The sequence below is a fragment of the Setaria viridis genome, chromosome 8 (assembly GCF_005286985.2).
Source record: "Setaria viridis chromosome 8, Setaria_viridis_v4.0, whole genome shotgun sequence".
Lineage (NCBI taxonomy): Eukaryota > Viridiplantae > Streptophyta > Magnoliopsida > Poales > Poaceae > Setaria > Setaria viridis.
The window spans coordinates 32,118,794-32,140,819 of NC_048270.2; the positions used below are offsets into that span (position 1 = coordinate 32,118,794).

The 22,026-nt window shown below is 46.5% G+C and overlaps 1 protein-coding gene, 1 long non-coding RNA gene and 1 pseudogene across 2 annotated transcripts; 2 read left to right on the forward strand and 1 right to left on the reverse strand.

Moving 5' to 3' along the window:
* Positions 1 to 6,491: 6,491 nt before the first annotated feature.
* Positions 6,492 to 8,944, forward strand: LOC117833774 (CBL-interacting protein kinase 32-like; annotated as a pseudogene).
* Positions 8,945 to 9,936: 992 nt separating this feature from the next.
* Positions 9,937 to 10,704, forward strand: LOC117833775 (uncharacterized). Its single transcript, XR_004635541.2, has 3 exons — positions 9,937 to 9,998; positions 10,086 to 10,160; positions 10,406 to 10,704. It is a non-coding gene; the product is annotated as an uncharacterized lncRNA (long non-coding RNA).
* Positions 10,705 to 15,801: 5,097 nt separating this feature from the next.
* On the reverse strand, positions 15,802 to 17,796 carry LOC117866917 (uncharacterized). The gene is made up of 3 exons (XM_034751214.2): positions 17,600 to 17,796; positions 17,422 to 17,510; positions 15,802 to 17,331 (listed from the first exon to the last, which is right to left on the reverse strand). Exons 2-3 carry the CDS (start codon positions 17,447 to 17,449, stop codon positions 16,181 to 16,183), a joined length of 1,179 nt encoding a protein of 392 aa, XP_034607105.1. The 5' UTR covers positions 17,450 to 17,510; positions 17,600 to 17,796; the 3' UTR covers positions 15,802 to 16,180.
* Between the last annotated feature and the right edge of the window lie 4,230 nt (positions 17,797 to 22,026).

Below are 22,026 nucleotides of genomic sequence, written 5' to 3' on the forward strand. Positions count from 1 at the left end.
TTTCAGTTTTCACTATCGAAGCATGATCGAAATCCTGTGCAGATTTCCGATCTTCCACGGATGTAGGTAAAGTGTTTGATGAGACTCTTCTGAAGCCAGAATCATGAGCAGCCGTGGTTGAGGAACTCCAATAGACACTGACGCGTGGGTCCCACAACACAAGGGTATAATAGACAATGCACACCAAATCTTCATATTTCTGGAGCTAGAGCACTACAATCTGCCAAACACGTATAACAGCTCCATGTTTTTCTGGAGTTGGTGGAGTGGAGCTGGGAAAGTATGGAGCTGGTAGAGTGGAGCTGATTTTTGTAAGGTGGAGTGCTGCCAAACACTCCCTAAAGCTCCTTTAGCTCTGGGTCCAAAAATGATCAGGACTAAAAATGCATGATGGAAGGTCTTTTCTCTACCGGTGCTTCTGGATTTGTCTTTGTGGTAGCTGATAGCAGAGGGCCGAGGTCAAGCCTTACTGCTCTGCACTTGGTTGAGGAGAGGTGGAGGAAACATATTGATGTTTCTTAAGTTCTTCCGATTAACCCAGGGCCTTATATAGAACCCGCCAGATTACATTTGCCCTTTGCGCAAGTCTTTCAGCAACTAATCTTCTAATTATCCTAACAACCAAATCTTAACTTACTAGGGAGTCGAATTCTATCCTGAATATCTGAACTAACTGACGCCTAAAATTAACTGAATCTCCCAGACGGCCATTCAACCCGTCATGCCGTCTGTTGCCCGGTCTTTATTGCTTCTTCCTCGATAGGCGCGACCCCACATATAACACTTTTAATTTTTTATGGGAACTACGGCGAGCAAGATGCCAGTCTCAACTTGTCATTAAAGGCTGTGGCAAACCATGAATTACATCAGCAAATGACTAGCACAGCTCAACACAAGGAAGAGTACAAAAGGATTACATCCTAAGTTGTGAGCACAATGCAACAAAAATAGAGCACAGATCTGATCTCAGTAAGCTCGCTCTTCAACTTGTGTAGAATCTTGTTCTCCTTTTCAAGATCAACAACTCTACTCTCAAGTTGCAATACTTTCCCGCTCTGATCCAGCATGCTTTTCTCTCTAGCTTCGGCCTTTTCCTTAGCAACCCTCCCAACGATGATGGACAGCAAAAGAGAAGCACCAATGTAAAAGCTGCTCAGAGCATGCCCAAAAAGAGGCAAATCGATAACAAAATAGGCAATAAAAAACCTTATATCCAAGGGTAGCGCTCATCCGTACGAGGTCCCTTTCCTCAAAGCATCTGATAGACTCTTCGTACTCTGTCAAAAGAAAGGAGCATCAGACCACAACAAAAAATAAAAATCTCGGCACGAATAAAAACAGCTTAGCCTCATGAACTTACTGTCAGGATCAAAGAGCTTGTCATCTTCACCAACCTCGGCCACCTCTTTGCCTCTACCAAGACCTTCAACTGAACCAACCTTGTTCCCCCCCCCCCCCCCCCCCCCCCCAAGCTCCTGAGTAGCCTCGCCAGTGACCACCGAGGACATTTTCACCACTTCCCTCGCCTTTTTCTCTACACCACGCATTCCCTCCTCAAGTTTAGTCCCCCACAGCAAAGGTAGGTTGTAGGGATTGTAATCCTCACCTGACCCTGGCACGTGAGCTGCAACAATCTCTTTCCTAAGGTTCGTACCGAAGGTCTTGTTATAACCTTCCAAGGATGGAGGCAGCTCCGCATCTGCAGCATAACATTTCACCTTAAGCCTTAGATGAGACTCTCTGTACCCCTCCCCACGAAGACAGATGGTTCTCTCCAAATCCATCAGAAACTTCAATGAAGCGCCACCACAATTAGAGAACCTTAATCTAGGCAAACGCACAAGCACGTGCTTACCTGACTTAGCATCCTTCAAGGAGGGCTCCCTAACCTCCTTTGCAAGATCGTCAATAATCTTCTTCTTTTCTCTTGCGAGCTCGTGCATGATTTTTTCCTTCTCTGTCTTATGTTCAAGTCGCAGAGGGGGCACGGTAACCTTGCCTTTGGTCTTTTTTCTCAGTATCACTAACCTAGAGAACATCCCGAGTTGCGACAACTTCGGGAGCAAGCTTAGCACTGCCAGCCTCGGAAGAGGCCTTAACACTCTTAGCTTCAGGCGCGGCCTTGGGAGCAGCAGATGGGATCGGATCCAACACAATGACTTCATCATCCTTAACAGCTCGAGAAAACTGAGATTTCCTTCCAGGTTTTTTAGCTTTTAGCCCAGCCAAGGCACTAGCAGCTTCAACCTCGGGCGCAGTTGCGCTGCTGGCAGCCTTGGATGGAACTTGGGTGACCGGTTTTGCAATCGCACTGGAAGAACTTTGCCCGACTCTCTCTTTTTTCTTTTGAGACTCGAGGCTACTAGTCTTCAACTTTGCCTTGGCGGCCTCAAGCACCACACTGGGCTGAACGGCTACCTTGGTAGAATTACTCTCAATCTTTCTTCTTTTCCTCCTGCTGCTGCCACCAGCTCCGCGAGACCTTTTTTCTCCAACGTGGAGGCGCGGCGACGCTTCAATCCCAAGCTCTTCAAAAACCCGATTCACCCGAAGCCAGTGCTTAACATGAGTTTTTAGGGACTTCACCTCCATTTTAGAAACTGGGCCAATAATGACAACAGCATGGCTCTCAACCTCTTCAACGTACAGAGCAGGAACAACATCCGGAGGTTGCTGAAGCGATGGTAGGGCAAGGGACTTTCTTTCCACGCGACCTGCTTCGGTACAAGTTCGATAGGTCTCCATCTAGCAGAAAGTGGCCATATGGTAGACGCCAAGAACCCTTCCACGATGTCCCGCCCAGAAATTGAACTCGAGGCTGAAACAAAGGAAGTCTCGCACTCCCTAACCTTCTTTGACCTCGTGAATGGCGGAGTTGTGGCGACGTCCATGGGGTTCAATGGTGCATAAAAAGGATAAATTGGCCGGCTCCCGCTAGCGGCTTCAGTTGACTCAACCTTCACGTAAAACCAATAATTGAGCAAGTCGTCATCCCACCTATTCTTCTGCGCATACAACAGCTCAACCCTCTTGATATTCTGTTTCTCATTTTTCCTCCGCGTGTTAAAAGTGCAACATCCAAACTGATTCTCAAACGTGTCCAACTCATCATCAAAGATGACCCTCTTCTTCTGAATATGAAGCTCGAAGAGCCTCGCGAAGCCATCCAATTCAACGTGCCCACCAAATGTGCGCTGCACCTAGTGAAACTTGGACAAGGCAACAAAGGAGTTAGGGGTGAGGTGATGGAGCTTCGCCCGGTATAGATCCAAGATCGCAGGTAGCAGCCTCTTTCATGGGAATCTCAACTGGCGGTAAAAAAGTCCCTAACACAATGGCCTCGCCATACTCAGGCTCCGGAATCTCCTCATTGTTGGGTGCTCTACCAACGCCTTCAGGAAAATACCCCTTTTCAACATAAAGCTTTATACTTTTCTCAGTAACTAAGCTCCGCCACGAAGCGCATGGTGGGGACGTACGAGTCCTTTGCAGCCACCAAATCAGACACCTCCGCGTCAACTCCCATAATGTGCTCACCGCTCCCACCCTCCTCAGCCTCGCCTTCGCCCTCAGCCTCGTCAGGCTCACCTTCCCCCTCAGCTTCGTCAGCTCCGGAGCTAAAACCAGACAGGTTGCTGCTCGACGAACCCTCATCACCAGCAGCTAGATCCGGAGCCTTAGAACTGACTTTCCCCACTTCCCCCTCCTCTGAAACTTGCTCAATGTCAACCTCCTTGGACTGATTAGCCTGCTCGGCTTCGCGGCGAAGCCCAGCCTGTGCAGCAAACTCCTCAGCAGACATGGGCCGAGTGGTCTGCATAATGCGAGCTAGCTTCAAAAATCAAAACAATTCCTTAAAAACAAAACACCAGGAAAAGGATCTAAAACCAGAAAGGAAAAATGGGTAACCTCGCTACCTTCAAGATGCTCGAGGTCAGCGATGTCAGCATACAGCGTCAAACACTCCAAGATGAGAGAACAGCGAGCGTGAAGCAATTGTGAAGGAGTCATAGCTTCGCGGATGCAGGTGAAAGCGAACCCCACTCCTCCTTTTATAGGCACGGTAAAAAGGCGCAAAACGGCGCCTGTAACCACGCACCGGATGTGAAGGGTCACCCAATAAAAAATTGACACATCATTCCAAAAAGGCAATCGTTGGCTCGATTCGAATCGACGCTCGAGGGTGATGTTTTTTGGGAAGAGATCTCTAGTTCGCAGGTTCGGTCGTCGGTGTCTAACCTCGCCCACGAGGGGCTACTATTGGGGATCGCCCAAAAGGACGATCACCCTCGAGGTCGTTTGAATTGATGTATCCTGCATAGCCCTGCGGAACACTTAACCTCGGGAGGAGCTCCTTAGCTTTGGTTGGAAAACATGATGTGGGGAAGCAATCCTAGCCCTGAGATCCTGAGGTTTGGCCTGAAGCTAGGAGATGTTTTGCCGGTCCTTTAACTAAATAACTCTACCTCGAGCACTCGAAGCTAACCACGAGTGCTGAGTTGTTCGCTATTCTTGTGCAGGATCGCAATGTTGGACAGGAAGGTAGAGCGCAAGGTCGTGGATTTTCCGGACGCGAGGTTAAGGCGGGCTGGACACCCAAAGCTGAATTAGCTTCGGGCACGAGGTCAAGAAACGTGGAAGCGTGAGAAGCGTGGGAGTGTGATTTGCGGAGCCATGTGAGAGCGTAGATCACGGAGCTGTCGGGCAACGTGAGAAGCGTGACCTCAAAATGACCATTTTAAGCATATTCCAGGAATGTAGTGGTTGAGTAGGGGTAAACATGTAATGTAAAGTGCTCCTCGTGATACTATAAAAGGGGAGCCCTACCCCGTTGTAAATTTTCACGTTCGTTTGTTGAATGAAAAGGACATTTCGTGAGCAACACCAAACCCGTTGAGCTCGAAGCTAAAGAAGTAGCACAATCAAAACTCGTTGTGTCTTGACCTCACCAGAGTTAGAGACACAACAGTAACCTCCCCGTGCACCAGGCATTATGTTTTCGCTGCAGACCACTAACAAGACAAAGTGCTGCAAGGCAACGAGTGGAGCCACTAACACGAAGGTGGCGTTTGGAATGTGGCAAATAGGGACTGGGATAGGAAAATGAGAAGGGAAGTATATCATTTCCCACGTTCGGTTAGAGGGTTAAGGGAATGGGATAAGGAGCCCTCATTTCCCACCGGGGATGCTCTGTTTCAACCGGGAAATCAGGGACCTCACTATACGCACGTGGTCTGCCGCCGGTCATCGATCGTGGGAATGGAGCCGCTGGTGCGCTGCTGTTTTGATAGCAAAGGTAAGGCACCTCCCCAAGCGGAGGTGGGGCACCTCCCACGGACCGAGCATGTTACTTTTGTTGCATAACAAGAATAGTGATTCTCCGATTGGTCACTAATAGGGAAGACGAACTACCTCCAGAAATTGGAAGTACTGGCACCGCCACCACGATCGTCCACAATGGTGGCTGGCAATGGAACCAGGGAATCCCGGCCAGGACCCATGGCACTCAGTGTAACGCCGCAGGCGCGCACGCAACACTACCGTAATCAGCGCTGGGTCCACAAAGCCCTTACTCCCTGCGCCCTAGGTGACCATGGGCTACTCACCCCATGGACCGCCCCGGGTCAGCGCGGGGCAGCAGCAGGGCCTCGCCGGCGAGCTGGAAGCCCAACCCGACGAAGTAGCAGCAGCCGCCTAGTGAAGCTTGAGCCCAATGAGGCGAGCTCCGGCCCCACGGACGCCCTCCTATGGATCTGCCAGGGGATGCCCCAATGGTCTGGGCGGCGCCGGATCCGAGTTTGCTAGTGCCGGATATGGGCAAGCCCAGGGGCGTCGGCCGCTACCGGATATGGGCAAGCCCAGGGGCGCGGGGGAGGATGTGAAGAATGAGGAGGGGGCTTCGAATTCGTGGGGGTGGTGATGCGCACGCTGCCGCCCTCATCGCGACCAGATGGGCTTCCGCCGGCAAGCTCCGGCAGTGGCGAGTTGGATAGGAGGAGGGGTGCTAGAGGTGAGGGAGGCGGCCGGCACCGCTCGAGTCACCCCTGGGCGACGCGGGGCTGGGAGTTTTCCAGCCCCACATATAACATAATAGCACTTTGACGCCCAATTTCCTGAATTGCTTCCGGTGGTGAATAACAAACAAACTCAACCAACCTTTGTTCAGCTGTCGTGGATTTGCACCTGGGCACTTACTGCAGCCCAACATAACATTTGACTATTGCAGATTAGTGTTCTTCCGTGACTTGAGATAACAAAATGTAGGAGAAAGAGCTGGTGGATATGTTAATCGTATTCCTGTGGTTTGTGGGCGAGATATCCCAATATACTATGACACAAATGGGATGCAAATGCATCATACATCCTGGTTAAATTCACGTAGGGTCTGGTGTTTAGCTAGTAAACAAGAAGTTTATTCTCAAGAAAGTGTCAGCATGTCATCTTTTTTGTCTTGAGCTATAACAATCTGGGTAAAATTTTCCACACAGGACAGTGAAACCATTGGACTGTGCAGAGAAGCTTCTTGCAATTCCAGAGGGGTGATAAGGCAGGGAATGAGTACAACCAAGGTGGGATGTGTTTGGAATTATGAGCTGGGCCGGACCATAGGTAAAGGCACATTTGCCAAGTTCAAGTTGGCACGGAACATCCAGACTGGCGAATTTGTAGCCATCAAGATCCTAGATAAAGAGAAGGTCCTTAAGCACAAGATGGTTGAGCAGGTCACTTTCAATTATTGTTGCATTTTTTTTAGTATTTGGTGATATTTCATATCTCGTAAGTTCTGGCCCCTTCCTTCCGATCCTGTCCCCCATTAGTACCTTCACTTTTGAATATAATGGTCCATGAGTTGGGCAACTTTGTTCAGCATCGAATTAACAGCTCCTGGTGGGAGTAATTTGTTGTTGATGAAAAAACTACATGGTCGAATATGCAGATTAAGCGGGGAATTTTGGCAATGAAGTTGATTGAGCATCCTAATATTGTTCGCATATACGAGGTACCTTTCTTAACGTTCTAGCTGATTAGAAAGTTGGTCAGAATAGAGCAAGTCAGAAGTTTTAACAGAATCATTTAGCACGTCTAGTTTCTTTTCACTAGGAGCAGGCAATTTCTGATCTCTTTGACAAAATCAATGTTTTCATTAACCTTTAGGTGATGGGAAGTAAAACAAAGATCTACATTGTGTTAGAATATGTTACCCATGGTGAGCTCTTAGACACCATTGTAAGTTATATGCACATTGTCCCTTCCAGTTTATGTAGTTTCTGCTATACCCACCGCCTTCCATGTCCCAAAGTTCAATCTATCACCGACAAATTTTAATTAACGGTAAACTTTTTGTGTTCCTCACCATAAAGGTTAATAGCGATCGAATGAGGGAATGTGAGGCAAGGAGGTACTTCCAACAATTGATCAATGCGGTTGATTATTGTCATAGCAGAGATGTGTATCACCTGAATTTAAAAGTGAGGTCAATTCCTTTGTGTGTTTTTTCTGTAATTAAGAACTCTATTTCGGAATCTAAACTATAATTAATACTTGCAGCCTGAAAAATTACTGCTTGATTCACGTGGAAACCTAGAAGGTATCTGAGTTTGGGCTGGGCGCACTATCTCAGCAAATCAAGGTAAATGACTTATTTCTTATACGCCTATAAGCTACTTGGGTAATGATAGAGTAAAATTTCACACCTTTTGCATCAACAAATAATCATATCCCTTATTGTTTGAAACTTTTCAGACCCTTTGACATATCTTTAAGCGTGTTTCTTGTCTGTTTGATCTTGTTCAGACTGATGGAGTGCTGCACACAACTTATGGGACTCCAAACTATGTTGCACCAGAGGTAATGCCAGAAAACTGTATAAAACGAACCAATAATGGATATTATGGTAATTACTAGTATTTCATTAGGAATACAATGATCTAAATATTTCTACGAACTTCACTATAGGTCCTTGAAGGTGGAGGCTATGATGGTGGAACGGCTGATGTGTGGTCATGCGGAGTTATCCTGTTTATTCTGCTAGCAAGGTATTTACCTTTTGAGGACTCTAATCTTACGAGGTTGTATAAGAAGGTGAGCATTGCACGGCTTTTAGATCATTGCTGCAGTCTTGCTTGTTCATTCTTATTTGGTTTTACCCTTCTGTTCCTGGCAGATATCGAATGCAGAATTTACATTTCCACTGTGGACATCTTTTCCTGCCAAGATATTGTTAACAAGAATCCTCGATACAAATCCCATAACGGTATACCAGATCACAAGCTGCTTGAAAAAAAAGTACTATGAAACAATTTTAAGATAATGGAATAGAATAGATCAACATTCACCGTACAATGTATCCCATAGTAGGATGATAGGGTCACACGATGTTGCCAATATCCATCAACCAAATAACACTACCTTCGATCTAGCATTTGACGTCTAACTCAGATTGACACAAATGTTAGAAGTTCCTAATGCGCATAGCCACTGTTAGATGCCATTGAGAATAAAACTTTGTTCAGTTTTCTTTTTGAGAAAAAGTATAGGCAATGCACATATCTCAAAACAAAACACTTTGTGTGAGTAAAGAATAGGAACTTCCAGTCAAGGAGCAATAGTTGCAACTGGATTGTGGTTCGTCTTCATCTTGAGGATGTGCTGAGTCTGGTTTCGGAATGAATGAGCCTCCATAATTCTATCTTGCTCCACTAGATCAGACTCACGTTTTGGTAAATCATGGCAGCGAATAACAATCCCAGAAATACTACAGGATGAGTGGTTCAAAGAGGGCTACAGGCGCCAGGAGTTTGACAACAAATATGACATCACCACATTGAATGATGTGAATGCTGTCTTCCAAGATTCAAAAGTGAGTAAATGGTGCATTTTTATTTTCTGTCTCATGCATAATGTCACAGATTTACTTACCAACTAGTTTACTGTTGTTATTTGACATCATTCAGGAGCACCTCGTGACAGAAAAGAAAGATGAACCAGTATCTCTGGATGCATTCGATCTGATTTCATCATCAAAAGGCTTTAACCTTGAAAACTTACTTGACTCAGAGCAGGTGCGAGAGGTTCCTGACTCCTCTGTTGTAACCTAGAACTCATCATGATTTTCTAAGGACATTTCCTAATGACAACCGACCAAGACCTTCAGAGGCACTAGTGCATAGCCAAATCCTAAGACGAGAATGTAATAAAAAGGGGACTTGATAGGATGGAATATACCTAGAGATTTGTCCTTCGATAGGAGTGCACGGAAAGCTGCTATTCACGTGCATAAACGCTGAACAAGCTTAAGGCCCCTACTAATATCACTTTTATTTATTTATTTTCCTTTTCTGTTTTTTTATTTTTGTCAGTGATTGTTGAGTTTCAATTCTAGCCTATTGCAACTTGTTTGGGACTAAAAAGGCTATGTTGTTGTTGTATTGCCTGATGACTGTTCTGTGCACTTGAATTTCCTTTGAATTCTGCCGGTGAAAGTCAATTGCAGAATTTTGAAGGATGTTGCAAGCAAATACTAGTTCTGTATACCTATGTGATTAGAACAATAGTTCCGAAGATTTTACATTTTTTTCTCAATTTAGGATTTTCCATCAACACTGGGTCATCATATTATGATTTTGCAACCTAACTCTTCTATACTTTATACTTAAACTTTTAGTCACTGTATCTGCAGGGGTCACTGTATCTGCAGGGGTTCAAAAGAGAAGAAAGGTTTACATCAACTTGTCCACCCAGAGAAATTATCCACAGGATTGAGGAAGCTGCAACAACCCTAGGATTTAGGGTTCAGAAGAAAAATTACAAGGTACCTACCTACAACTCTGTAATAATTGATTCTTCAAATATGTTCTTGAGTGCATGACTTCTTGATATGAATACAAACTTTAAATAAATGTTTCTACATGCTAAAAGTTCTCTTTTTATTATGTGACCAGTTAAGGCTCGAAAAGATAGAGGCAGGGAAGAAGGGAAACCTTAATGTTGCTGCTGAGGTAAAGCTTAATATTAATTATTTTCCTTAACTGTAATGTGCCTTGCAAAGTTCTTGTGCCTAACATTAATTAGTAATATTAATTCAGATACTGCAAATTGCACCCTCTTTTCACGTGATAGAAGTCAGAAAAGGAGAAGGTGACACTCTGGAATTTCATAAGGTAACTATCAGGCATGCAAAGATCATGCCAATAAAGAAGCATATGTATTGATGTAATACTGCAGTTTAAATGTTTATCATTAGTTGAAGAAGTGGATTAATTCCTATCCATATGCGCTTCTCCAGTCACTAGTACTAGTAGTTTTGATTCACTAAATTACAACAATTCATAATTTGTCTTGTCCTTTCAGCATCTTTTATTGAACGGCATGTGATTAAATGTGTATAAGCTGTAATTTTCTGCAGTTCTACAAGGACCTTTCCAAGACCTTAAAGGACATTGTCTGGAAATTCGATGATCTCTAAATGCAACCAGCTTCCTAATAGAACCAGGGGGGAGGAAAGATGGAAAACTATTTGCATATCATTCTTCCAAGCACATTCGGATTCGATAGCCTGTATTGTTCACCATTAAATTGCTGTAAATTGTTGTAAATGCCGCTTGTTGTAGTTGAAGGGAAATTCATCGAGGCTTAATCCATGTTAGGAAAATTCTTAGTCGCAACTAGAAAACTTTTGTTCGCCCTGTATGTCATTGAAACAGTTTTTTTCTTCACGTCACTGCCGTTAGAACTGTTTTTAGTCTCTCAGCTCCGCTAAACCACATGGAGATCGAAAAAATGACCGTTTTGTCCTTGCCATCTATTGGACCTGTTTGGTAGCACTTATTTGCAGGTTGCAGCTTATACGAAGAAGAAGAAGAAAAGAGCAGAGATTAGAAGGATATATAGACCATGGATGGGTGAGGAGCTGGACCTGCATGGAGGAGAGTCGGGGGATCGATGGATTGATTTTGCGCTTGATGGCTGAGTTGGGAGGGTTAGAAAAGGCACAATATAGGACCCCTTAACCGGCAAGAGATCCTGCTAGCACCGAAGATCATCTTCTCGTCGAACCCCCACACAACTACTGCTGCTGGACTGTGGCCGAGGGGAAGGATCTAGTTAAAGTTAAGTGGTGTTCATCACGGTGTATTGTAGAATAACCAAAGAGCAATGGGTCTGATGGGTTGTAACCATATCTACCTAACCCATTTAATCCTTCTCACGTTTCGGATTGGGCTGTAGATGGGTGGATTGAGTGGGTTGCTTGCCTAGCCCATGCCACAAAAGGTCTATTCCACATGTACATGTGATCACATATGAGTTATCCTGACCGTCCATCATAATGGTGGGCCCCATACACTATCCACGTACCCAAACTATTATTATGTTCTAGTGTCGTTTTGCTGTGGGGGTAGTTTCGGTAGTGCAAAAGCTTGCCTTTTTCAAGTTCGGTCATCTTCCTCCCTGAGCTCACTCATCCTCTCCTCACTTATCCTCCCCGAGCTCACTCCCCCGGAGATGGATTCTGCGAAGAAGAAGGCCGCAGCCAAGTGTTTGCTCTCAGTGTTGAAGATTCGGCCCGAAGTGGTTGTGTCTTCGGAACGAGATTCAACGAGGACGGATAATGTAGAGTAGAGAAATTTGAATTTTTGCCATCGCAAACATTGGGCTTTGCAAAATTGGCACTGTTAATATGGGCTTCGCAAAATCTCCACCTAAAACGTTGACACGTTGTTTTCTTTCCCATTTTTCTCGTTTTAGAGATTTCTATTTTTTTCATTTTCCCACACAGGCAATTCTCAACATGACAAATATTGACCCCATGCCCCCTAGTTCAAACGCGATGAGGATTGGTTCAGACCTGGACATCATGTAACGTGTGTATGCGTGCCCTTGTGTAATGTGTGCATGGTGTGCTACTTGTGTATTAAAACATCAGTAGCTGGAACGTAACTAACCACCTCTGCCGCTACATATTACACTAACGAATTATGGTGCATATGAAAGGGCTAACTTCACGTTGAATACAGATATTGCGGTGATCCAACCTGAGCTAACAAGTGATAAAACTCATTCGAGAGGTGCAATGCATCCATGCTTGCCTTCACAATACATCCATGCCATGACTCGTTTACTGAAGAACTGACCCTACGCAAACTGAAGGATTTGAACAAAATGCTCAAGGAAGTGTTAGATTAAACTTGAATCATCATATATATAACAGTGCATGGTATCTGAAAGTAGGATCATGGACAAGCATCAATCTGTGCTTAATATCATTTATAGGTAAATATATAATGCGCACAGAAAGCATGCCACTGACAATAAGAGAACATTGCACCCAACTTTCATATGTTGTTCATCATATCCTGTCCAGGGAAACAAAATACACATGGTTGTTCTAGAAGATGGAGCTATAGTAAGGTAGGCATCATACTATTCAGAATTTCATATAGGGCAAAAGGCTTGCCCCAAACACCCAGCAAGATCAGAAATAACCTGCAGCAGATCATTCGGAAGGACAGAACCACAGTGGGATGTCGAGGTGGACCTCTGGTGCGCCTGAATTGGTTGGAGAAAAGTCGACAGCTAAAGGCCTGCTCGTACCATCTCTAATGTTGCACACGTATGCATCAAACAAACGGTTCTTGTAATTGAATACCCCATCACATCCATCAGCGAAGTAGATAAGGTCACCTTGAACTCCAAAAATACAGTCCCCATCAAAGCTGTGGATCTCAGTGACTCCGTAACGGCTTGTGCTGATGTCAAGAGCAAACACCTCAACTTTAACAATTTCTGGTTCGATTTTGCGAGCATCGAAGTTTCTAATGGTTAATAGCAGCTTTCCACGCCAAACAACCATTTGGAACCTCAGTGAATAATTGTGCTTGGATCGGAGAAGTGGATAAATCACATGACTAGAAACACAAGACACATTGACTCCATGCTCATCCTCCCCGAGTTCAAAAGCATGGACATACGGCATGTACTTCCAGATCATGTACAGCTTCCCATGATAGAAGGCAAGATCACTGCCCCAAGCAATGCAATTACCGCAGCAAACGTACCATGACGTCATCCCAGCTTGCCAGAGAGCAAGTCTGGATGCGGACATGTATTGGAAGATAGCAGCCACAATGCACTTGGACCCGGAATTAGGTGTAGCAGATAGCACCGCATTGTTGCAGAGTAACATTCCATACTTCTTACCATTGGCGGTATGAACAAACCCAGAATCATTGTCATTGATGATGCGGATGCTCTTACTGTAGATCGAAGCATTGCAATTTGCCTTCAAGCGTGGTAGATGGATCACCCCATCGGAGAAGGCGTTCACCAAGAAGCACTCGCCATTGCCATGGTTAACAAACTCACCGGCCCTCACGTCCGCAAGCCAGCAGCCAGACGAGCCCACGCAACGGTCGTCATCGCCCGCCGCGTCCGCGGGCATCCCGGCACGCGCGGGGCCGTCATCGCGCCCCGGGAGCTCAGGCACGAGAACCTGAACTTGGGGAGCACCAGCACCGGCAGCGGCGGGGGCAGGCAGTGGCCGCGCGCGGCGGCGCGCCAGTGGCGGCTCACGGACCGCACGGCGGCGCGGTCGGCAGCGCAGGGGAGGAAGTTGAGCACCACGCCCAGGATGTCCGTATGGACGCTCGCCCACGTCGACGCCTGCGGCGGCGGCGGCGGCTCGCGCCCCATGTCGAATCTTGGCCTCTTCTGGTTCTGGGGCGTTCCGTCGAACACATCGCCTGCGAACAAAAAGACCCGGCCTTGCTGGAAACCACAACCATACTCCAAAGGGTACGCTGTAGATGATGAGAGGCAGGACTCACCGCCGGCGTTGTCGGCGCCGGAATCCATGGAGGCCATCTACCCAAGCAATCTGCGCCAATGCCTGTTCGCAAATCTCTCAACTTCTCGCATCGATACGAACTGACGGATTAGATTTTGTTTGAAGTAAGTATCACATGTTGTTTGTGGGCTTGGGTTGGGCCGGATCTGGTATTCTGGCCCGTCACGGTAAGTTATGAACTCAGGGCTCTGTTCAGTCATCTATTACATCCAGGATCCATCACAATGTTCAACGTTAAGTTGATGTATTAGTATAAACAAAAGCTTAGAAATTTACAAGGAGTAAACCTTCTTCTACTCTGTCATAAACGATTAGTTGTTCCACGACAATGTATAAAATCGTCTGGATTGTGTATGTTTTATGATGAAAAAATTCCTGTTCGTCAGTGTCATCTCAAATTAGTGACGAAAATACTTGAATCGTCACAAAATGACAACTATTCTGTGACATTCTTGACGTCCGTCACAGCGATTTTCGTCATTGATAGTCATATTTCATTGTAGCGTTGGCTGGACAGTTTGCAACCATCGCAGCTTTCTATTTTTTTTAAAAAAAAGAGAGAGACTGCTTTTCATATATAAAGGGCAAAACACCCTCCTCCGTTAATCTAAAGAAGCGCAAGTACTCTTCTTTCCTGGCATTGCCTATTTGTTTCTGCACACTTTTCTTCATTTTGAAGGCCCTAGTTATCTTTATATGAGTAATAAAAAAAACAATCTAGCCCTTTCCGACGTCTCTCGCCTTAAAAAGAGTTGGCTGGCAATAACATAGCAGCAAATTAAAAGGGCCTCATTGTACCGATGATATGCACAAATGCAATACTTAGGGTCCGTTTGGTTCCCTTTGCTTATTTTTAAGCAAGTGTCACATCAATGTTTAGATACTAATTAGGAGTATTAAACGTAGATTATTTACAAAACTCATTACATAAGTGGAGGCTAAACAGCGAGACGAATCTATTAAGCCTAATTAATCCATCATTAGCAAATGTTTACTGTAGCAACACATTGTCAAATCATGGACTAATTAGGCTTAATAGATTCGTCTCGCCGTTTAGCCTCCACTTATGTAATCGGTTTTGTAAATAGTCTACGTTTAATACTCCTAATTAGTATCTAAACATTCGATGTGACGGGTGCTTAAATTTAAGCAAGTGAACCAAATCAGGCCTTAATCTTTCAGAGTTCAGACTGTTCTAAATTTAAAATACACAAGTTAAACATCTTTCTTCTTTAAATACACATATCTCTGTCTCTTGAGATGAGGAGTGTAACTACTGAGGCTCAAGTTGAAGTAAACTGATATGTACTGCTCTTTCTTTTTTTCCTCTGCATGCTTGTGATTACATCAACTGTTCCTTGCGTGAAAAAGCGTTTTTTTAAAAAAAATTAAAAATCATGGCTAAAACATGAAATTCAAGAGCTCTTTATTCTTTGTAGTTAATATCACATAATGAGTATCTGATTGATAAAAACAGGTATATCTATCTGAAGAAGAGGAGCAGCAAGTGCAGGATTGCAGGCGCGGCTGAATAATGTTTGAATAGAATGTTAGTGGGCCTAATGGTCATGAGGCCGTAGGTGTGAGTTGGGCCTACGAGCCCAAGTCGAGGTCAGCGCCGCCCAGTGCGTGTAACTGAATCGTTAACTGAAACTCTGAACTTCCATTCCCCCCTGTTCTCCTGTTCTGCTGCTGTTCTTCCGTCCCCAATCTATCTGCAATTTCCCTACCCATTCCTCTATCTCTAAGGGAGGACTGTGACAAAGCATTCCAGATTCACAGTACAAGCAATTTACTAACACATTTTGGGCAGCTATGATTTAAGAACTACTTCCTCCGTTCCAAATTGTAGGTCATTTTGGCTTTTAGGTGCATATAAACATCTATGCACTTAGAAAAGCTAAAACCACCTACAATTTGAAACGGATGGAGTAAGAGATAAGCAGACAGCATGCCTCTAACGGTAGCAGAATATTTTACCATGCTCCATATGAATCCAGTCAAAAAGGGGAAAAGGGACCACAGCAGCTCCAGAAGGTAAAACAGAGAAAATAAGAGGGAACAAACAGCATGAGATGTGCCAATTAAAAACTTGCATGTAGACCATTTGAGGCATATACAACTGCAGAAAACAATTTCTGCCGATGATCTCCCTTGTTCCCCAATTAAGCTCCCTCACTATATGGATTATGGACAGGGATTTGGGAACGGAACACACATGACTCTCCAACAGATTGAGTTACAAAACATCATGCATCACAGCACACAGAACCTTTGAGAGCAAACCGCAGCACCTGACCTGACCACCCATTAGAACAGATTTGCTCCTGAAGCACATCATTCTTTAGGAAACAACCACACCGGGAAACCGAGGTTGCGCTCCGATGCATGAGTGACGCAAGGTAATGGCTTAAAAATGGGCCCTGTCCTACCATCTCTCATGCTGTACACAAATGCATCGTGAGGGTTGTAATGATCAGGACCGAAGTAGATAAGGTCACCTTCAACTCCACCGTGCTGACCAGCAGGAAAGGACTTGCAGCCGCCTGAGCCAATGAAGATGCAGTCGCTGCCGAAGCTGTGGATCTCAGTGAGTACAGATGGGTTCGTGCTCAAGTCCATCACGAACACTTTGACCTTAACTCTGTGCCTGGCTTGGTAACCACCATAGTATCTGATGATCAGTAACAGTCTTCCATGCCACTCCACCATGTTGCAGCTCAGTTCATGGGTGGACCCAAGAGTGGTAGGGAGGAGCTTTTCGATGAAACAATCCTTCATGCGAGAGATGGTGACACCATGCTCATCATCACCGAGCTCAAAGGCGAAGAGGCACGGCGTGAACTTCCAGAGCATGTATAGCTTCCCTTGGTAGAAGGCGATATCGATGTGCCCCGCGAACAGAGCGTGATGGCAAACGCGCCATGACCTCATCCCGGGTCTCCAGAGCGCCAGTTCAGGCCTGGACCAGCGGATCATGAAGGCAACCGCAATCCAGTCGGGTGCCGACTCAGGCGAAGCGGAGAGCGCCACTTTGCGCAGCGAGCAGTCGTAGGTGCCCAGGTGCGGTAGACGGCGCACCTCGTGGGAGAAGGCGTTCACAATGAAGCACTCGCCGCCGGCCTGCCCGGCGCCCACGACCCACGCGTCAGAGGACCCCACGCAGCAGGCGTTGCCGGCGTCCAGCCCCGGTGGCATCCAGGCGCGCCGCGCGGCCGACAGCACGCCGCCGGGGGTCAGGCTCGCGAACCTGAACCTGGGGAGCACCAGCAGCGGCAGCGGCGGGGCCACGCCGCGGCCGCGCGCGGCGTCGCGCCACTGGCGGCACACGGCACGCACCCTGGCGCGGTCGGCGAGGCAGGGGAGGAAGCGGAGCACGACGCCCAGGGCGTCCGCGTGGAGGCCCGCCCACGACGACTCCGGCGGGTCCTCGCCGCCCGCGTCAATCCTCGCCCTCTTCTCTTGGGGCATTTCGTCGAACATCTCGCCTGCACGAGACATCCGGCGGTCAGCCGCTGAACCGTGGCAATCTAAAAGCAACGGCCACGGGGTACGCGACACGGGGAGGAGGTACTCACCGACGGCGGTGCCGGCGCCGGAATCCATCGCCGCCGGAGAACCAGCGCCGTGGGCCTCTTTATCTGACGGATCCGAACATCCGAGAAAGCTGAGTCAAATCAGCAGCAGTAAGAATCGAGCAGGTTAATTTTTTTTAAAAAAAATCGATGGGCGACAAAGTAGCTTATGAATTCGGACCTGAGATTGATTGAATCGACGATTGCTTCCTCAGATTGAGATCATCTTGTTATTCTGATTCAAAGGGCGAAACGGTTTTGATTGTGCAAAAATTGCAGATGCTGAAGGCACCGCTTGCTAGAGTACAGTGAAGGGCCCGAGCTGGATGGTACCTTGCCTCCCAAAAAATGGTTTGTTTCCTTTCAAAGAATCACCAAAAGAAATGAAAAAAAAGACTAGGGTCAGGAGATTTAAGGTTTCAAGAACATAGTTACATAGATCTAGGGTTTGGTGGTGGAAATTTACCTCAAATGGTGGATCTAAATCGATGGGTGGTGAGACTAGTCAGATGGTGAGGGGAAGACGATACAGTAGGACGTCTCCTACTGCACTGATGGAGGATCGATGGTGATAAAAATCATTAGAGGCGACATCTTGTAGTGCTTTGTGCCGACGGTGATTGAGGGTAGTAGTGGCGGCACCGAGACTAATAAAAGGGCGGCGGAGGCAAGGCAAGAACTCGACAGTGAGGGACGAGGAAGGAAGTATTCTTGGATGGGGAGGAAGAGTGCCTAGAACGCAGAACCTTTAGGTGGGAGCAATGGAGGCACGATCGATCTCGGACGAGAGAAGAAATGAGGAATGGTGGGCGAGATTAATTAGGTTGGGGGCGAGCGGTGGCGGTGCAGTCGGGGCTCGAAAGGGAGAAGAAACGTGAAAGGGGTAGGTGGGGATTAATTATGTTGGAAGTGAGTGGTGGCGGGTGGGAGAAAAAATAAGAAAAGATACGTGTGGATTAATTAGACTAGGTGAACGGTGACGGTATAGTCGGTACAGACATGAGGTGGAAAAGAAATGAAAATGGGTGCATGTTAATTATTAGGTTATATAAATATATCTCAATCTAGAGGATTGGATTTACATTCTACTAATAAGTACCAAATAGTGTCGGTCCTGAGATTGCAGGGCTAGGACAAAAACTAAAAATAGGGACCTCTTAGTAGTAGTAACAAAAACAACAAATCTATATATAAAATGTTACCAATAAAGACATTGGGCTTAAATCAAATCAAATGTTCACATCTATCAAACAATAATATTAATCTCATCCAATAATTTGTTCTGCGTGTTTTCTCTACTTACTTTTCTCAGTACTTCTGGATGCATATATTGTAGTTTTACAAAAGAAATATTTCATGGATTACAAAATTAAAGAAACTTTTCTCAGTACTTCTGGAATCGATGCCTTACTTCGAATTTGAATGTCCTTCCCAGGATTCAAAAATTGCAAGTATGCCTATATATAATAGGTAGCGCAATGTGCAACTAACATGCTCAGCTTCCCTGGTCTCGTTCCTCATGTCCCACCACAGCCACCAAAACGCAGCAATCAGCTGTGTTTTTCAAATGGTAATTGCCACAAGCATGACATCACCTCGTTGGCCATGGCACATTACATCTACTAGAGTAGTCCACCTTATATTACCTCCAACTCAAGTCTCCAACATTGTCTATTTGTGTTCAACTCCTTGCATTGAGAAATTGATCCTGCTTGTGGGAGCACTACTAGATTCCAGATATAGACCCTTCAACCTTTCATCCTTGTTTGCATCGACGGATAATATGCCGATTTCACTGAAAAGATACCTTTGTGATCATAGTGGCATGCTGGGAAATATTTAAAACCCTCCCTAAGCACAATATCAAGCGAACCGTCGGCGGTCAAGCACGAGAGCCTGAGCTTGGGGAGCGCCAGCACGGGCAGCGGCGGTGGCAGGCGCGTGGTGGCCAATGGTGCGGCGCCAGTGGCCCGCTCACCGGCACGGTCAGCGTGGCAGGGCAGAAACCGGGGCACAGCCCGACACCAAGGATGTCCAGCGGAACGCCCGCCCACCACGACGACGCCGGCGCCGGCTCGCGCCCCGCGTTGGGCCTTGATCTGTTAAGGGGCCTTTCGTCGAACGCCTCGCGTGCGCGGACAACACCGGCGGGTAAGACGCCCGGCGGCAGACACCACCGGTGAGCACTGAAGCCGCGAAGCAGAGGAGACGGGACCCACCCGGAGTGCCGGCGCCGGAATCCATCGCCGACGTCAGGGACCTTCGCGTCGAGGTTTCTTGATCCGACGAGCCCATCCACCCAGGCCAAGCGAGCTGCCAAGCCTCCAACAAATGCTACCAAAACTCGAAACCGCAATCCTGTTCGATCGATGCGAGAAGTTTCTTCAACTTGGAGAAGAGAGCTGCGAGACTGGTTTTTTGTTAAGAACAGTACCGCCTTTATTCATATATTAGGGTAACCGGTACAAACTTCATCAGGAGGAGATAACAACCAAACATGACGTCCTATAGGTTCATAAATCGAACTCTTAACCAATCTATGAGCATCACCGTTCGAGTTCCTACTTTCATGGACGATTTCCGCCGTCGTGAAGCTTGCCATTCCTTCTTTGATCTCCTGGTAATATGGCCATACAGGCCCATCCCAGGACCTTGTATGCTCTTCAAAACATTTGCACAATCGGTGGCAATCCTGACCTTCCGCAACATGAGGTCGTTCGCGAGAGCTAAACCCTCTCTGCAGGCCATCGCTTCCGCTATTTCCGGTGATGAGATACCTTCCATAACGACCACGGACGCTCCCTGAAAGTTGCCTGCTTCATCCCTAGCGATTGCTGCCAGTGTCGCGATACAGGAGTTCTTTGACAGCGCAGCATCAACATTCACCTTCATCGTACCTTGAGGGGGCGGGATCCTGCGAGGAACTTTAGGCCTTGTTTACTTTCCAAGTTGGGAGTTGCAAAATTGGCATTTTGCCATAAATGCGACACTGTAGCGTTTCGTTTGTATTTGTGAATTATTGTCCAAATATTGACTAATTAGGCTCAAAAGATTCGTCTCGCAAAGTACAACAAAATTGTGCAATTAGTTTTTGATTTCGTCTACATTTAGTACTCCATGCATGTACCGTAAGTTTGATGTGATGGAGAATCTTCTTTTTGCATAGTGTCAAAGTTGGGAGTTTGGAGGGAAGTAAACCAGAGCTTAGCCTGTACACCTCCCTCCTTCTCTGCCTTCGGTGTAGCTAGATCCAAATCCGCGAGGAAACGCTCTACAAAGCTGTGAGTCGACAGCGGGCTTTGAAAGATGTTTTCGTGTATGGCTTTCCGTCTTGCATACCAGATTGACCACATCGTAACTACCAGCCGCACCAGTTCGTCACGCCGAAGGGCTTCCACTGCTTCATGCAGCCAACTGCGGGCGTCATCGTTTGGAGATTCACTGATGAACTCCACTAGCTCCTCGCCTTGTAATGCCCAAACGCATTTAGCCATGCATGTTGCATTCCAACAGAGAATGCCTCCATGAGTCTTGACAGCCACAGATGGAGCAGCTGCTATTCTGCGCCATATTCCTGTGCTGTTGAACATCTCCTGTTGGTATAGATTGCTTCGCAAGCCTCCAGAGGAAAACATGAACCTTGGACGGAACCTTGACATTCCACAAATCTGTCCACTCCTTTTGATCCGCCCTCATGTCTGATCTGCCAGCATTGTGCTCGATCCAGTCCGTCCTTCTTTCCCGGTTACTAACTAGCATCCGGTATGCCGATCTGACCGAGAACACCCTAGTTTTTTCATAGTGCCATGCCCAAAAATCCTGCTGTCTCCGCGTAGTTAGGGGTATACTCATTATCTCTGTTCCCAGTCCATAGGTATGAAATGTAATTTCAGAGCCTGAATGTCCCATATTTTCAGTATTGGGTCGATCAGTTCACTAACCTTTTCCGGCGGCGAGTTGCTGATACATCTAACCGGCCTCATCAGACCGTCTCTCGGCACCCCAGTTCATACGCCACACCTCTGTGTCTTCTCCTGTTCCGATCCTACGGATTAGACCTTGCTCAAGAACATCTTTACCATCCATGATTGCTCTCCAGATTCTTGATGGTGAAGTACCATGTTCCGCATTCAAGAAATCCGCATCAGGAAAGTAAACTGCTTTGAGGACCCGTGCCCTGAGAGATGTCGGTTCCTGAAGCTAGGATTCGCCAGGCCTGCCGAGCAAGCAAGGCGAGATTAAAAAGCTCGATGTTTCTGAAGCCCAAACCTCCCATGTATTTTGGTTTTGTCATATCTTCCCATGCTACCCAACATGTTCTCCTTTTTGCCCTCCTTGCTCCCCCACCAGAAGCCTCGGAGTAAACCATCAATGTGATGGCATAAGCCTCGCGGCAGCCTGAAACAAGACATAGAGTAAGTGTGTGTTTGGCATTCCTCTGGTGTTGAACTCTAGAAACTCCAACTAATTTTCCAGCCAAACACCTTAGCTCATAACCTCCATGAAGCTGCCAACTCCATGAAGCTGTAGTACAAATAGAGATGGAGTTTTGGAGCACCTCTTTTGCAGCTTCAAAACCACCCAATATGAACCTTCTCGTGGAGTTGG

Bases quoted from the DNA above. Each gene is read 5' to 3' on its own strand.
- LOC117866917 (XM_034751214.2), bottom strand. From the start codon at position 17,449: ATGGATTCCGGCGCCGGCACCGCCGTCG. The intron at 17,332-17,421 runs GTGAGTACCTCC...TGTCTCGTGCAG, and splicing joins CGGCGCCGGCACCGCCGTCG to GCGAGATGTTCGACGAAATG.